General features: G+C 37.7%; 1 protein-coding gene across 1 annotated transcript; it reads right to left on the reverse strand.

Moving 5' to 3' along the window:
• Positions 1-16683: 16683 nt before the first annotated feature.
• Positions 16684-17139, reverse strand: Ndufb4l4 (NADH:ubiquinone oxidoreductase subunit B4 like 4). The gene has a single exon (XM_039100127.2). The coding sequence runs from the start codon at positions 17134-17136 to the stop codon at positions 16747-16749; it is 390 nt and encodes a 129-aa protein (XP_038956055.1). The 5' UTR covers positions 17137-17139; the 3' UTR covers positions 16684-16746.
• Between the last annotated feature and the right edge of the window lie 1356 nt (positions 17140-18495).

Below are 18495 nucleotides of genomic sequence, written 5' to 3' on the forward strand. Positions count from 1 at the left end.
GGAAGGTACCTACACCAAAGAAAGATAAGATATTATAGCACCTTAAAACAAAGATAAAAAGAGAGAACCACAAGCACATAAAGCCACCTACAACAACAAACACAACAGGAAACAACAGTCATCTATCTTTAATATATCTCAATATAACAAACTGCATACACAAACAAGATCCAGCAGTTTGCTGCACACAAGAAACACACTTCAATAACAAAGACAGACACTAAGAGTAAAAGAATGGAAAACATCTTCAAAGCAAATGGTCTCATGAAACAAGCTAGAATTGCCATCCTAATGTGCAATAAAATAGATTTTCAATCAAAAGATATTAAGCATGATGATGAAGCACACTTCATATTCATCAAAGGGAAAATCCAGTCTCAATTATGAACATCTATGCCCCAAATTCAAGGGCACCCACATTCACAAAAGAAACTTTACTAAAGCACAAAACACACATTGAACCCCACACAATAATAGTGGGATATTGAACACCCCATTCTCACAGACAGGTCATTGAAACAGAAACCAAACAGAGACACAGTGAAACTAACAGAAGATATGAACCAAATGGATTTAACTGATATCTACAGAACATTTCACCCTAAAACAAAAGAATATATTTCATTCTCAACAACGCATGGTACCTTCTCCAAATTTGATCATATAATTGGTCACAAAACAACCCTCAACCAATACAAGAAGATTGAAATAATTCCATACATCTTGTCAAATCACCATGGCCTAAGGCTGTTATTTAATAACAGTGAAAACAAGAGAAATCCCACATATGCATGGAAACTGAGAAGCTCCCTAGTCAATGATAACATGGTAAGTGAAGAAATAAAAGAAATTAAAGGCTTCCTGGAATTTAATGAAAATGTTGACATATCATACCCAAACTTACGGGACATAATGAAAGCAGTGCTAAGAGGAAAATTCATAGTACTAAGTGCCATGGTAAAGAAACTGGAGATATCTTACACTAGCAACTTAACAGCACACCTGAGAGCTATAGAACAAAAAGAAACAAAGAGACCCAAGAGGAGTAGATGTCATGAAATAGTCAAACTCAGGACCAAATTCAACCAAATAGAACTAAAGAGAACAATACAAAGAATCAAAAAAAAAAAAAAAAGCTGTTTCGTTGAGAGAATCAACAAGATAGATAAACCCTAGTCAACTAAACTAAAGCATTCAAAGGTAGTATTCAAATTCACAAAATCAGAAATGAAAAGGGAGACATAACAACAGATATGGAAGAAATTTAAAAAATCATCAAACAACTATAAAAGCCTATACTCAACAAAAATGGAAAATCTGCATGAAATGGATGGTTTTCTAGACAGATACCATATGCCAAAGTTAAATCAAGAGCAGGTAAACTATCTAAATAGGCCCTTATTCCATAAGGAAATTGAAGAAGTCATTAAAAATCCCAACAACAACAAAAAGCCCATAGCCAGATGGATTTAGTGCAGGATTCTTCCAGACCATCAAAGAACACCTAATACCAATATTCCTCAAACTATTGCATAAAATAGAAACAGAAGCAACACTGCCTAATTTATTCCCCCAAACCACAATTAATGACAACTAAACCACACAAAGACCCAACCAAAAAGAAATCTTTAGACTAATCTTGCTTATGAATATTGATGCAAAAATACTCTACAGAGATCTTGCAAACTGAATCCAAGAACACATCTAAACCATCACTCACCACAATAAAGTAGATACAAGGTTGGCTCAATAGATGAAAACCCATTAACATAATCCACTGTATAAACAAACTAAAAGGAAAAAAACCACAGGATTATCTCCTTAGATGCAAAAAAAAGCATTTGACAAAATACAACACCATTTCATGTTAAAAGTACTGGAGAGAGGAGTAACTCAAGGCCCGTACCTAAACATAATAAAGCAATTTACTGCAAATCAACACCTAATATTAAATTAAATGGAGAGATACTTGAAGCAATCCCACTAAACTGGGGACAAGACAAGGCAGTACACTCTCCCCATATCTATTCAATATAGCACTTGAAGTGCTAACTAGAACAATAAAACAACAAAAGAGATCAAGGGAATGCAAACTGGCAAAGAAGAAATAAATGTATCACTATTTGCAAATTATATGATAAAGTAATCAACCCCAAAAATTTTACCAGATAACTTCTCCAGTTAATAAACAACTCTAGCAAAGTGGCCAGATATAAAATTAACTGAATAAATCAATAGCCTTCCTTTATACAAATGATAAATAGGCCAAGAAAAAAGTTAGGTAAATTAGGGAAAAATGGGAACAAGATCTGGTATTGGGTACCTTGTATCTGTCTAGGAAATTGTCCATTTCCTGCATTTTCAAGTTTTGTTGAATATAGACTTTTATAGTAAGATCTGATGATTTTTTGAATTCCTCTGAATCTGTAGTTATGTCTCCCTTTTCATTTCTGATTTTGTTAATTTGGACACACTCTCTGTGTTCCCTTGTTAGTCTGGCTAAGGGTTTATCTATCTTGTTGATTTTCTCAAACAACCAACTTTTGGTTCTGTTGATTCTTTCTATGGTCCTTTTTGTTTCTACTTGGTTGATTTTAGCTCTGAGTTTGATTATTTCCTGTCTTCTACTCCTCCTGGGTGTATTTGCTTCTTTTTGTTCTAGAGCTTTTAGGTGTGCTGTCAAGCTGCTGACATATGCTCTCTCCTGTTTTTTCTACATGCACTCAGAGCTATGAGTTTTCCTCTTAGCACAGCTTTCATTGTGTTCCATAAGTTTGGGTATGTAGTCCCTTCATTTTCATTAAATTCTAAAAAGTATTTAATTTCTTTCTTGACCAGGTTATCATTGAGTAGAGCATTGTTCACCTTCCACATATATGTGGGCATTCTTCCCTTATTGTTATTGAAGACCGGCTTTAGGCCGTGGTGGTCTGATAGCATGCATGCGATTATTTCTATCTTTCTGTACCTGTTGAGGCCCATTTTTTGACCAATTGTATGGTCAATTTTGGAGAAAGTACCATGAGGTCGTGAGAAAAAGGTATATTCTTTTGCTTTAGGATAGAATGTTCTATACATATCTGTTAAGTCCATTTGGTTCATGACTTCTCTTTGTCTGTCTAAGTCCCTGTTTAATTTCTGTTTCCATGACCTGTCCATTGATGAGAGTGGGGTGTTGAAATCACCTACTATTATTGTGTGAGGTGCAATGTGTGTTTTCATCTTTAGTAAGGTTTCTTTTATGTATGTAGGTGCCCTTATATTTGACCAAAGATAATTAGGATGAGGGTTCATCTTGGTGGATTTTTCCTTTGAGGAATATGAAGTGTCCTTCCTTATCTTTTTTGATGACTTTTAGTTGAAAATTGATTTTATTTGATATTAGAATGGCTACTCCAACTTGCTTCTTTCTTTGAAAGTTGTTTTCCAGTCTTTCACTCTGAGGTAGTGTCTGTCTTCGTCTCTGAGGTGTGTTTCCTTTAGGCAGCAGAATGCAGGGTCCTCATTGCATATCCAGTTTGTTAATCTATGTCTTTTTATTGGGGAGTTGAGGCCATTGATGTTGCGAGATATTAAGGAATAGGGATTTTTGCTTCCTGTTATATTCATATTTCGATATGAGGTTATGTTTGTGTGCTTTTCTTCTCTTTGTTTTGTTGCCAAGAGGATTAGTTTCTTGCTTTTACCAGGGTGTAGCTTGCCTCCTTATGTTGGGCTTTACCATTTATTATCCTTTGTAGTGCTGGATTTGTAGAAAGATATTGTGTAAATTTGGTTTTGTCATGGAATAACATCTTTTCTCCATTTATATTAATTGATAATTTTGCAGGATACATTCACCTCGGCTGGCATTTGTGTTCTCTTAGGGTCTGTATGACATCTGTCCAGGATCTTCTGTCTTTCATAGTCTCTGGCAAAAATCTGGTGTGATTCTGATAGGTCTGCCTTTATATGTTACTTGACCTTTTTCCCTTACTGCTTTTAATATTCTTTCTTTAGTTTGTGCATTTGGTGCTTTGACTATTATGTGACGAGAGGAGTTTCTTTTCTGGTCCAATCTATTTAGAGTTCTGTAGGCTTCTTGTATGCTTATGGGCATCTCTTTCTTTAGGTTAGGGAAGTTTTCTTCAATGATTTTGTTGAAGATATTTACTGGTCCTTTGAGCTGATAATCTTCACTTTCTTCTATTTCCATTTTTAATTCCTTCAACTGTTTGATTGTGCTTTCCTGGATTTCTTTCAGGGATTTTTTTTGTTTCCTCTCTATAGGCTTCTACTGGTTTATTTATGTTTTCCTTCATTTCTCTAAAGGAGTTCTTCATGTCTTTCTTGAAGTCCTCCAGCATCATGATCAAATATGATTTTGAATCTAGATCTTGTTTTTCTGGTGTGTTTGGATGTTGAGTGTTTGCTTATTGGGAGAATTGGTCTCCGATGATGCCATGTAGTCTTGGTTTCTGTTGCTTGGGTTCCTGCGCTTGCCTCTTGCCTTCAGATTATCTCTGGTGTTACTTTGTTCTGCTATTTCTGGCAGTGGCTAGACTGTCCTATAAGCCTGTGTGTCAGGAGTGCTGTAGACCAGTTTTCCTGTTTTCTTTCAGCCAATTATGGGAACAGTGTTCTGCTTCCGGGCGTGTAGTTTTTCCTATCTACAGGTCTTCAGTTGTTCCTGTGGGCCTGTGTCTTGAGTTAACCTGCAGGTTGCTTGGAGCAGAAAAGTTAGTCTTACCTCTGTTCCCGAGGCTCAAGTTTGCTCGTGGGGTGTTGCTTATGAGGTCTCCACAGGGCAGCAACCAGGAGGACCTGCGCCGCCCCTTTCCGGGAGCCCCCGTGCACCAGGTTCCCAGATGGCCTTTGGTGTTTTCCTCTGGAGTCAGAAATGTGGGCAGAGTGTAGTCTCTTCTGGCTTCCCAGGCGTATCTGCCTCTCTGAAGGTTTAGCTCTCCCTCCCACGCTATTTGGGTGCAGAGAACTAATTATCTGATCGGTCCCTTCACGTTCTGGCCGTGTCTTGGGCGCAGGGGACCTGCTGCTCCAGTGTCTTTATCCCAGAGGCCGTATACAGTTTCCTCTTGGGTCAGGGATGTGGGCAGGGTTGGGCAGTGTTGGTGGTCTCTTCTGTTCTGCAGTCTCAGGAGTGCCCACCTGTCTGGGCGGTGAGCTCTCTCTCCCAGGGGGTTTGGGAGCAGTCTTCTCTTTTTTTCTAATGGTGTAGCATCTTGTATATATCAACCTTAATTATTCTTTTTCTAAGACAAGTATTTGAGCTATAAATTTCTTTCTAAATGTTCATCAATGTGTCACATGAGTTAATGTATTTTATTTTTCTTATAGCTAATTAAAAGTCTTTGACTTGGTTTGAAATCTTTTATTGATCATGAATCACTTACAAGGATATTAACATTTTGAAGTACATGAAGTCTTTACAATTTTTATTAGTCCTCATGACATATCTTGCTTTAAGGATTAGTAGATATATTTTAGTTGTATTCTGTAAAACTTATATTATAGTTTTGAGTGTAGGATTTTAGATGTGTCTATTCTGTTGAGACTTATAATAATATCCACATCTTCAATTTTAAGTTACTGTGTGATTAATCCATTATTAAAATTTGTATTTATAATGGTCTCTCAATTTTTCATTATATTTTACTTTCTTTTGCTGTATTTCACATGCAATTAACATGTTTTATATTATCATGTGTAAATTAAAGCTTGTTACATCTTCCTGGTGAATGAGATTAAAAATAAATAATAGGCTAATGTGGGAATAAGAAATATTGGTAGAGAAAACAGTATTGCTAAGTAGGAAGGTATATTTTGTATGCTTGCAAACCAGTAAGGAAGCCAGTTTGGCCACAGAGGGTTAAGTAGAGAAAGTGTACAATGTATGAAATCAAAGAAGAAAAAGTGCTAGATCAGGTAGGACTTATTTAGGGATTCATATTCCAGAAGAGTAGTGAGGATTAATCACAACAGAAAAACTGACTGGATAATTCTGAGCAAGGGGGACATGACTTGACACTCCTCTATATATGAAAATTGTGGCCCACAATGAAGCTCTTGGAACAAGGGTAGGAATAAAGGAAATGGTTTGGGAGAGTTTTGAAATGATCTTGATATAATACAATGGTAGATATGACTAGTATAGAAGCAGTGAAGAAAGGAAGAAGTGGTCTTATTTGGTATATATTTTGAAATGTAGGCCAGCCTGGACTTGGAAATTGAAAGAAAGGAAGGAATCAAAATGGGGCTTGCATATCTTATATAAACAATTGGCCTTTCCTACTTACTTTTACTAAAACAGATGACCTTGTGAAAAGTGTTTCTCTATATGAGGTAAATTCATACTTGGTTTTATAACCAGCTAAGTGTAAGATGTTTGTTAGTCATCCAAATGGAGATGTCTGTTGGAAACTGAAGCCCAGTGTGGAGGAGCAAGCCGATGGTGTGAAAGTCATCACATACACAGACACTCTTTAAAACTAAAATGTGATGAGAGCACCTAAGGAATGAGTAATGACAGAGAAAAGATGAGATCCAAGGAACTAAGAATGTTTCACATGCAGGCTGCTGATACAAAAGTCATTTGTGGAGCATGAACAAAGTGATTACAGAGGACTGCTTAGCAATGACAATTACACCGAAGTATGCTCAAGTGAGACTGAAGAGAGCAAGGAGGAATAGTCAAGTAGGGAAAATTCAAGGTGGTTCTGTAAAGAATAGGAAAATGGAAAGGTTACATATGAAAGGGGAAGAACTGAAGTAAGCTTTTAGATGTTTTAAAGTTGGATATTTAAAACATGTTATGCTACTGATGCAAGAAAATGTCATTCAGAAAAAAATGACAATTATAAGAGTAAAGATACTTTCCAGAGGTCATAAAACACTTTCTGTAAAATAAATGTTAATAGCAAATATTTGAGCTTTGTAATATATATGCAATCCCTCCATCACTGTTGCCTGCTGGAGCAGCCTTAATGAATATGCACATAAATGAGCATGGCTGAATTCCAATAGTAATTTATTTTCAAAAATAGAAGCTGGCTGGATTTAGTCATAGATTTCCAACTCGACTCTACTCAATAAACATTTAGTGGATTTTAATTCATTTTATAAATAGCAAATCATGTAGTATATAATAATAATATTTTTGATGGAACTCATGTACTTTATTTTAAGATTATAGATTAACAAGTTGTTGGTACCCTGGAGAGAAGTTCTTATGTCTGAATCACATTACTTTCTATTTGAACACTTTTGTTCAATTCTCATCAGTAACTACTACACTAAAAGAAAATATTTTTCTTAACAATAAAGCTATTTGGGCTGAAAAATGGCGTTATAGATAGATAATCTACAACAAACAATGAAGTACACATGTTTAGTAGCCCTATAGTTTATAAAGTAGTGATCAAATTTACAAAATAATACACAAATTTAATCTGTAGAGTAAACACAAGTTCACAGGAATTTTTTTCACACATTCCACAATAAGTAGTGTGGGGCAGCAGGCAGTGAAAGGTACCCTGATTTCTGATCAATATAGGTTGAATCCCCAGGGGACCCTAAAAGGGACAGCAGGTGCAATCATATTCTCCCAGAATATCAGGGTATCACATAGCTGTGCCCGCCCAAAAGACCCCTGTAGAGAGGTTTGAGACAGACCAGTTAAGTAGGGCAATGCCTCAAACCCCTCCTCCACAGGTGAGGATGTGACCATAGGTCATGTAGGCTCAAGCCAGATCAGTCATAGAAACAGGACCACACCCTCAAATGTGTAGATGAGGTCTGACCCACCAAAAAACTATTTAACTGTCATGCTCAGAATTAAAGGTATGCAGGAATCATTCCATTGTCTGAGAACTTCTGTCATGAGAGTTGTAACACTGCCGTTTGGGAAGAGATCTGCTCTCTAGAAATCGCAGCAGAAACCTCCCTGGCACCCCTCACCAGCTAGTCAGTCTTCTGCTGGCTCAGGACAGCCGAGCAACTGAAGTGGCAGGCGTGGTGCAAAGGAGATGGACCAGCAGCTGGGGATGGTGAAAGCTGTCCCCACTCCCTGCCAGAGTTCTGTCCCCCTTGCCCCTCCGGAACCCATACATTGAGCTGGGTGAGAGATCTCTGTGAAGAGCACCCAGGTGCCAAAGTAGGGGATCTGATCCATTACCATCCATTAAGAACTGAGTGGGCTAGGATGGTATGCAATCAAAAAGCATCTTCCATGATGAATAGTTGAAAATTCCAACTTCCAAATTCAGTTAATCAGAAATGAAAACAGTTTAATATAAGAATTAAGGAAGTCTTCAAATAGTTCAAAAACTAACTTTATGACAAGGAAGATAGAACTCTATTTAGTTGTAGTATATATCATTTCTGAACAATGTAAGAAAATATTTTCTAACAATTAATCAGTACTACTTATTATTGTTTAACTTAACTTAGTTTTATTATTTAAATTATTCACTTTAAATCCTGCTCATTCTCCCCCTTCTGGTCACCCTGCCACAATCTTTCCCTGTCCCCTTCCCCATCTCCTCTGAACAGGTGCCCCCCCCCCCTGGGTATCCTCCCACCCTGGCACATCATGTATCTTCAAGGCTAGGTGCTTCCTCTCCAACTCAGGTCAGACAAGGTAGCCCTGCTAGTAGAACATATTCTAAGTACAAGCAGCAGCTTTTGGTATAGCCTCTGCCCCAATTGTTCAGGACCCACATGAAGACCTAGTTACACATGTATGTGCTTTGTTTGGTGAGCATCATCTATTATTAATGTTTCCAAATGAGTTTTTAAGTTCTTAACAGATAATAAAGCAGAGGATTAGTGTAGTAAAGGATATAACTTGACTCTTTACAATTCTACATTTATTATCTTATCACTAAAATAGCATTGCTATGGCCCACTTCTTGCAGAATTTGCCACTAGATTTCCAGTGCTCTATTTGAGCTTTTTTTTTTTTTTTTTTTTTTTTTTTGGTTGTGAGCCTAGCCTTTAACCAGCTTAGCCACTCCTCCAGCTCTACTTTGAGTTTTTTTTTTCCTTTTCTTTTTTTCGGATTTGGGTACCGAACCCAGGGCCTTGTGCTTGCTAGCCAAGCGCTCTACCGCTGAGCTAAATCCCCAACCCTACTTTGAGTTTTTAAAGGAGTTTAGTAAGGTAAAAATAAATTTAGGCAGTGACCGAGAAGTAATTGAACCACTGGAAAACAAAACAAAAAAGTAAAAACTTACTCCTCATTTGAGAAGCTGTTCTCTCATAATATTGTTCAGTCTTTCATACATCTTTTCAGACAGACTCTGCCTGAGCTGTATCATCAGCTATACTGTTCAGCCATGCAACTACCAAACCATCACTTTTCCAACTCATTAGACCACATTATTAGAGCCATTGCAACTGCAGCTCTTGTAGCTCATGGCATTATGTCTAGCCTAACTTTGAGAAGCCTAGAGAGGACTTTTTTTATTTGATGCCATTTCATTTTATTATTTTAATTTTATTTAACAAGACTGTTAAGAGGAATAGCTTGTCAAGGATTAGACTGCCTTGACATATATTTGCTCACCCAGCTATTTCTGGGAATAGAAGAAACAGTATCTTGGTACTTCTCTATTATAGAAAAGGGCAGGTCGTGCATTGCCAGAAGCCTGGGGTTGCTCTCAAATGATCTGTCAAGACTAGAAAATGCCTGGCTTTGACAGTTCTACCATCACAAAACAATGAAGCTCCCTTGTACTGTGCTTGGCATTTTCTTTTTGAGATTTTTTTTTTTGCCATTTCATTTTATGGATGAATTTTATAACACAATGGTTCTCAACATTCCTTTTGCTATGACCCCTTAATACTGTTCCTTATGGTGTGTTAGCCCCCAACCAAAAAATTATTTCATTGCCACTTCATAACTGTAATTTTGCTACTGTTATGAATAATAATGTGAATATATGATATGCTGGATATCAGATATGTGACTTCAGCAAAAAAGGTTTGTTCAACCCTCAAAGAGATCGTGACCCATAAGTTGAGAACTACTGTTCTGATAAGATGCTATTCTAAAACCTCACTCTTTCATAAATGTACATTTCCTACTATTTTTTCTCCTGGAACCACACAGGATAAAATCTAAATGTATTCGTTGACAATCTTACAACTACCAATTTTTCAGATGCACAATTATAAACCTATATTGACATCATGAAGCTAAGAATTTCTTACTATTGATAAAGTCCTTTCAAGTACATTATCACACGGAAAATCCAAATGTTAGATTATTCAGTAAATTTTACTTGAAAGAACATATTTGTTAGAATCTCCAACAGAATAGTTTCAGGTATAGGAGGAAAAAGCAAAAGGGTGAGATTTATACTGCCCATCATAGTAATTCACATTAAGTAAAATAAGAACAAATGAAACTGGACAGGTTTCAAGTGGTTTTTGTGTTTTAGACATTTTTATCTCTGTGAATTTCTTAGGACAATTATAATGCAAAAGTATGAATGAGTTGACATTACAACAATATCAAAACATTGAAACAGCATAATTTAACCAGTGCCTTATCAAGCAACAGCAATGAACGAATTGGCCCTTTTAATCCTTATTTACCATCCTATTCATCATAGACCGATTTCATGAGTTTGCCCTAAGTGTTCCAGCAACCTCAAAAATGCCTTCCCTTTTCCTTTGCACTGGTCATCCTATTCACACCTGTGTGGGTACTGATGATGTTGGTTAGGACTGCTATTCTTTGGTAAACAGTAGTGTACAGTGTTGATTGATGCTAATTCTCTTTCTAGCCTCAGATTTGGGGATCTCACTGGTGACACTAGAGTTCAGCATCTACATGAGGCTAGAGGCTCCAAATTTTCTGCATAGCTAAATGTGCATGGGAGCTACTGCTAATGCCACCCTTACCTTCAGTGACAAATACAATCAAAGAGCTCATCAGCTGTATCTCTTGTCCCTATGCTCAAGGAAACATTTTACCTCCAGTATCATTTATGCTTGCCTATGTAAGCCAATTGAAGCCTACTTCTTTTCCTGTCTAAGAACTGAAGCAATCACCCTCCATAAAGAAGACAATCCTTCTTTGAGGGGATTTAGACTAAAATGGAACTACATAATATATACATCCTTGTTCTTTCCCCCTGAAAATATAACATTGTGGACTATGTTAGTGTTCCCAGCAATAAATATTTTCTAATAATCTGCAATTCCAATATTTTCCATTGCAGAAAAATGATAGTTGCTTAAATGTGGACCCAAGTATCTCAGCAGATCCTTTGAGAAGCCACTTCATAGGGACCTAACTCAGTGTCTTCTCTTTCTTAACATCAATGTATGCTTGGAGCTGCTGCAACCATTTTGCCATGTTCTGGTGAGATATTTTTTGTTAACTTGACCCAAGCCAGTGTTATTTGAGAAAAGGGAACTTCAACAGATAAAAGGCCTCTACTATATTGACTTATAAGCAAAACTGTGTGGCATTTTCTTAATTTATTCTGATTCAGGATGGCCCAAGGCACCTCTGGTTACAGGGTTCTGGAGTGTATAAGAAAGCAGTTGGAGAAAGTCATGTTAAGTAAAGCCAGTAAACAGAGTTATTTCTGATTGTGATTCCAGATTCCTGCCTAGTTTGAGTTCCTAGTTTGTCTTTCCAACAGGAACTATGATTCACCATATGTAAGCCAAATAAACCCTTTCATCTGCAAGATGCTTTTGGTCATGATGTTCAATCAGGGCAATAGAAAACAAATTAAAACATACCACTATGAATTGACTTTGATGATAACATTCTAGCCACAAGTTAAAGAAGGCTGAGTTAAATGGAAGATCACGTACTTCAGTGATGAAGCACATATGAAGCTCTAGGTTCAATTCCCAGGTGTCCACATTGTCTTAGGAAATCTTGAAAACTAAAAATTCAGCCTTGAATTTCTTTTCTCTATTTTTATGTAAAAAATGGTTTACCTTCCAATACATGTTTTTCCTTCTCCCTACTTTTCTCAGATCCAATTTACCTCTTTACCCATTCTATTTTATGTGCTTTCTCTCCCACCCCCTTTCAAAACTTCAAAAGAAAAATCAAAACAAAATAGTCAATAAGATAAAAATGCTCTGAAGGCAATGCAAGGCCAAACAAATGGAGGATTGTCTCAAGGATATGCCATCTAAAGACTGTGCCACCCAGGGATCCAAGCCATCTGCAGACATCAAACCAAGACACCATTGCTGATGCCAAGAATCTCTTCCTGAATGGAGACTGATATAGCTGGTCCCTGAGAGACTCTGCCAGTGCCTGACCAATAAAGATGAATGAAGCCAACCCTCAGACTGAGTACTGGTACCTCAATGGAGGAGTTAGGGAAGGGACTGAAGCAGCTGATGGGGATTGCAAATAGTAAGAACAATACCAAATCATCAGACCCATCAGAGCTCCCAGACACTAAGCCACCAACCAAAGAGTATACATGAGATATTCTGGTCTATGGCTCCTGCTATATATGTAGGAGAGAACTGCCTTATCTGGCATCAATGGGAGGGGGAGGCACTTGGTCCTGTGGAGGGAGGCTTGCTGCCCCAGCAAAAGGAGATGTTAGAGCGCTGAGGCAGAAGTGGGTGGATGGGTGAAGGAGCACCCTCTTAGAGGCAAAGGGGAGGGGGAGGGGTGGAGGTTTGCAGAGGGGAGACCAAGAAGGCAGACAGGATTTAAATGTAAATAAATAAAATAACTAATAAATATAAGACAAAAATGCCAAAACAAAACAAAATGAAACAAAAGATCACAAACATGGAATCTCATTTGTTTTAGCTAACTACCTCTGGGTGTGGAACCTGTCCTAAAGTGTGGTTGATATACTCAGTGACACTCTTTTAAAGAAGTATCAATTCAGACGAGATGAATTGAAGATAGCTTCTTGACTACAAGATGGACACAATATCCACTTCCCAGCAAATCAGAATTCCATATGGCTTGAATCTCTACAGGTCTTGTGATTGCTGCCATAATCTGCATGAGTTCATACTTGCTTTGTTGGGTCAAGAGGACACCATTTTCTTGGAGTCTTCTATCATTTCTGGCTCTTACACTCTTCCTGCCCCCTTCTCTGCATGGCTCCCTCAACCCTAAGAAATATCATTTGATGACAACAACACATTTAGACTCAGTGCTCCAGTTTCTGCACATTCTCCAGTTGTATGTCTTTGTATTAATTCCCATCTATTGCAATAAGAAGCTTTTCTGATGGTGGTTGAGTGAGGCACCGATCTAACCATGTCTTTCAGAGTCATTTTATCAATGTTGTCCTTTAGTATAATAATAAGCCCACAATCTGTCTACTCTTTGCTTCTTTGCCAGTTTAAAAGTGTTAGGCATGGTTGCATCTCATGGAATGGGAGTTAAATCTGATATTTAAAAAGTAGTAGGTTACTTCAATAACATTTTTCCACTATGGTATGTAGGTAGGTGATATTGACAGTTACCTTCCTCTTTCAGTAGTATATAGAATATCTTCCAATATGATGAACACTAGTCAATAGGGTTGAAGCTTCTAGTTGGGTACCAGCTCAACTTCTATGTGTTTAATGACATAAGTACGTGTTGCCCTCTGCAATACAACATTACCACCATGTTGTGGAGAGCAACAAATACCCTTGGCAATATTCTGTGATGTGTGTGGAGTGGAGTTTCATGGGGTTCCAGCACCCTGTGGCCAATGACTTACCAAGATAAATCCTGACCCAGTAGGTGGCATAAAATGTCTAGCTGTAACATTGTGCAAAATTCTACAGTAATAAGGACTTTAGTCCTTGTTGTCTTTTCTTATATTCCTTTCTTTTCCATGTGTTTCCCTACCCTTCTTAATTTAATCCTCCTCTTCTATTTCCCCTATATTTCTTCATAACACTGTGACCTATTTTCATAAATTTGTTTTACTTGATAAAAATCATTTTTCTGTTTTAAAATTTATTTTTTATTATTATTAAATATTTTATGTGCTTACATTTCAAATGTTATACCTTTCACCCCTATCCCATAGCTTCTTCATCTGTCCCTGTTTATGAGGATGCACACACTTGCACCCAGCCACATCCACCTACCTCCTTCCACCTCAACACCCTGGTATTTCCCTACACTCGGGAAATGAACCTTCACAGGACCAAGGGCTTTTCCTCCAGTTGATGCTAGACAATGCCATCCTCTGCTATATATGCAGCTGGAGTCATGTGTCCTTCCATGTGTATACTTTGGTTGGTGGTTTAGACCCTGGGAGTTCGGGGGGGGTCTGGTTGGTTGATATCGTTGTTCTTCCTAAGGGGCTGCAAACCCCTGCATCTCCTTTAGTCCTTTCTTTAACTCCTTCATTCGGTTTCCCATGCTCAGTCCAATGGTTAGCAGGAAGCATCCTTATCTGTATCAGTATGAGTCTGGTAGAGCCCCTCAGGAGAAATCCATATAAGGCTCCTGTCATGAAGCACTTCTTGGCATCAGAAAAATTGTTTGGTTTTCATGTTATGGATCCTCAGGTGAGGGTGACCTTATCTTCAGGCCCTGCTCAACTTTTTTTGTCCCTGTATTTCCTACCATGGGTATTTTGTTCCACCTTCTAAGAAGGACTGAAGCATCCATATTTTGGTCTTCCTTCTTGTACTTCATGTGGTCTAGGAATTCTTTCTTGAGTATTCCAAGCATTTTGGCTAATATCCACTTATCCCTGAGTGAATACCTGAGTGAATACCATGTGTGTGTTTTTGTGATTGGGTTGCCTCACTCAGGATAATATTTTCTAGTCCCATCCATTTGCCTAGAATTTCATGTAGTCATTGTTTTAATAGCTGAGTAGTACTCAATTTTGGAAAAATATCACATTTTCTGTATCTATTCCTCTGTTGAAGGACATCTGGGTCCTTTTTAGCTTCCAGCTATTATAAATAAGGCTTCTATGAACATAGTGGATCATATGTCCTTGTTATATGTTGGAGAATCTTTTTGGTGTGTAGCCAGGAGTGGTATAGCTGGGTCCTCCGGTAGTACTATGATTAATTTTCTTGAGAACCACCAGACTGATTCCCAGAGTGGTTATACCAGCTTGCAATGCCACCAACAATGGAGGAGTGTTCTTCTTTCTCCACATCCTCACCAGCAACCGCTGTAGTCAGAGTTTTTGATCTTAGGCATTCTGACTGGTGGAATCTCATGATTGTTTTGATTTGCATTTCCCTGATGACTAAGGATGTAACATTTCTTTAGGTGCCTTGTTGCCATTTGATATTCCTCAGTTGAGAATTCTTTGTTTAGATCAGTATCCCATTTTTAACAGGATTATTTGGTTCTCTAGAATCTAAATTCTAGAATTCTTTGTATATTTTAGATATTACCCCTCTATCAGATGTAGGATTGGTAAAGAATTTTCCCACTCTGTTGGTTGCCTTTTGTACTATTTATAGTGTCCTTTGCATTATAGAAGTTTTGCAATTCAATGAGGCCCCATTGGTCAATTCTTGATATTAGAGTATAAGACATTGGTGTTCTGTTGAGGAAAATTTTCCCTGTGCCTATATGTTCAAGGCTCTGTCCAACTGCCTCTTCTATTAGTTTCAGCGCATCTAAATTTAATGGAGGTTTTTGATCCACTTGGAATTGATGTTTGTACAAGGAGATAAGAATGGTTCAATTTGCATTCTTCTACATACTGATTTCCAATTGAACCAGTATCATTTGTTGAAAAGGCTGCTTTTTTCAATGGATGGTTTTAGCTCCTTTGTCAAATATCAAGTAACCATACAGTTTTTATCACTATTGCTCTGTGATACAGGTGGAGGTCAAGTACGGTGATTGCCCCAGAATTTCTTTTATTGTTGAGAATAGTTGTGCTGTCAAGCTGCTGATATACGCTCTCTCCTGTTGCTTTCTGCAGGCCCTCAGAGCTATGAGTTTTCCTCTTAGCACAGCTTTTGTTGTGTCCCATAAGTTTGGGTATGTTGTACCTTCATTTTCATTAAATTCTAAGAACTCTTTAATTTCTTTCTTTATTTCTTCTTTGACCAGGTTATCATTGAGTAGAGCATTGTTCAATTTCCATGTACATGTGGGCGTTCTTCCCTTATTGTTGAAGACCAGCTTTAACTGGTGGTGGTCTGATAGGACGCATGGGATTATTTCTATTTTTCTGTATCTGTAGAGGCCTGTTTTATGACCAATTATATGGTCAATTTTGGAAAAAACTACCATAAGGTGGTGAGAAGAAGGTATATCCTTTTGTTTTAGGATAGAATGTTCTATAAATATCTGTTAAGTCCATTTAGTTCATGACGTCTCTTAATCTGTCTATGTCTCTGTTTAATTTCTGTTTCCATGATCTGTCCGTTGATAAGAGTGGGGTGTTGAAATCTCCTACTATTATTGTGTAAGGTGCAATGTGTGCTTTGAGCTTTAGTAAGGTTTCTTTTGAGAGTTCATCTTGGTGGATTTTTCCTTTGAGGAATATGAAGTGTCCTTCCTTATCTTTTTTGATGACTTTTAGTTGAAAATTGATTTTATTCGATATTAGAATGGCTACTCCAGCTTGCTTCTTTCGACCATTTGCTTGGAAAGTTGTTTTTCAGCCTTTCACTCTGAGGTAGTGTCTGTCTTTGTCTCTGAGGTTTGTTTCCTGTAGGCAGCAGAATGCAGTTTTCACTATCCTGGGATTCTTTTTTTTTTTTCTGATTAATAGGAGATTTATTGATGCAAGAACAGAAGCATCCTTGCCGAACTTAGTAGGAGATGCTAAATTTTCTGTCCAGTTTTCCTTCCTGGATAAGTCTTTCCTTTTTGTCCCTGTCTGTTTTGATAACGTAATACCAGAAGATGAGAGGCCCTAAACCTGCCACTGCTCCTAAAAGTGAGTTCTTGGGAGTGGGTCTGAAATTAGGATAAACATTTGCTGATCTTGCATAGGTCCAACGAATCAAGGCAGGATCCTCGATGTGCGTTTGGCGTTTGGGGTCGTTGTACTGAAGCAGATACTCCCGTTTAAGCCAGGCCCTTATGCTCATGCACTCGACCTGCGCCTTTCGGGTCTCCGGAGACACGTCATACTCCACAGAGTCGAGGGTACTGGGGAGAGCGGCCAGGGGTGCAGGCTTATACTTGGAAAACGACATCTTGGCTCATCTTGGCGAACATTTGCGCCTGCGTGGATATAAGGGCTGCCCTCTATCCTGGGATTCTTAATATTCCAATGAATATGCAAATTGCTATTCTTACTCTATGAAGAACTGAGTTGGAATTTTGATGGGGATTGCACTGAATTTGTTGAGTACTTTCGTCAAGATGGCAATTTTTCCTCTATTAATTCTGCCAACCCATGAGCATGGGAGATTTTTCCATCTTCTGAGATCTTCTTCAATTTCTTTCTTCAGAGACTTTAAGTTATTGTCATACAGATTTTTCACTTGCTTGCTTAGAGTCACACCAATGTACTTTTTATTATTTGTGACTATTGTAAAGGGTTTCATTTCCCTAATTTCATTCTCAGCCTGTTCATCATTTGAGAAGAAGAAGGCTACTGGTTTGCTTGAGTTAATTTTATATCCGTCCACTTTACTGAAGTCGTTTATCAGGCTTAGTAGTTCTCTGGTAGAACTTCTGGGGTCACTTAAATATACTCTCACATCATCTGCAAAGAGTGATACTGTGACTTCTTCCTTTCCAATTTGTATCCCTGTGTCCTCTTTTTCCTGTCTGATATCTCTGTCTAGGACTATGAAGACTATAATGGCTAGGTAGGGATGGATTGGCAGCATTGTCTAGTCCCTGATTTAGTAGGATTGCTTCAAGTTTCTCTCCATTAGTTTGATGTTGGCTACTGACTTTCTGTATATTTCTTTTACTATGTTTAGGTATGGAACTTGAATTCCTGATCTCTCCAGGTCTTTTATCGTGAAGAGGTGTTGAATTTTCTCAGATACTTTTTCAGCATCTAATTAGTTGATCATGTTGGGTTTTTAATTTGAGTTTGTTTACATAATGGAATACATTGATGAATTTCTTTATACTGAACCATCCCAGCCTCCCTGGGATGAATCAAACTTGATTATGATGAATGATCATTTTGATGTGTTCTAAGATTTGGTTTGTGTGTATTTTATTGAATATTTTTACATCAATATTCATGAGGGAACTTGGTCGGATTTCTCTTTCTTTATACTGTCTTTGTATGGTTAAAGTATAAGCATAATTGTGGCCTCAAATTAGGAATTATGTAGTATTCCTTCTATTTTTATTTTTGGAATAGTTTGCAGAGTATTGGTATTAGGTCTTTAAAAATGTGATAGAATTCTGCACTAAAACCATCTACTCCTAGGCTTTTATTGGTTGGGGGATTTTTAATGACTGCCTCTATTTCCTTAGGAGTTGTGGGACTGCTTAGGATAGTTTAGCTGATCCTTAAATAGATACCTGGTATCTATCTACAAAATTCCCCATTTCATCCAGATTTTCCAGTTTTGTTGAGTATAGTC

This window comes from Rattus norvegicus, chromosome X (genome assembly GCF_036323735.1).
Source record: "Rattus norvegicus strain BN/NHsdMcwi chromosome X, GRCr8, whole genome shotgun sequence".
Classification (NCBI taxonomy): Eukaryota; Metazoa; Chordata; class Mammalia; order Rodentia; family Muridae; genus Rattus; species Rattus norvegicus.

What these genes read in the sequence shown, in the direction of transcription:
- Ndufb4l4 (XM_039100127.2), bottom strand. Translation starts at nt 17,136, where the DNA reads ATGTCGTTTTCCAAGTATAAGCCTGCACCCCTGGCCGCTCTCCCCAGT.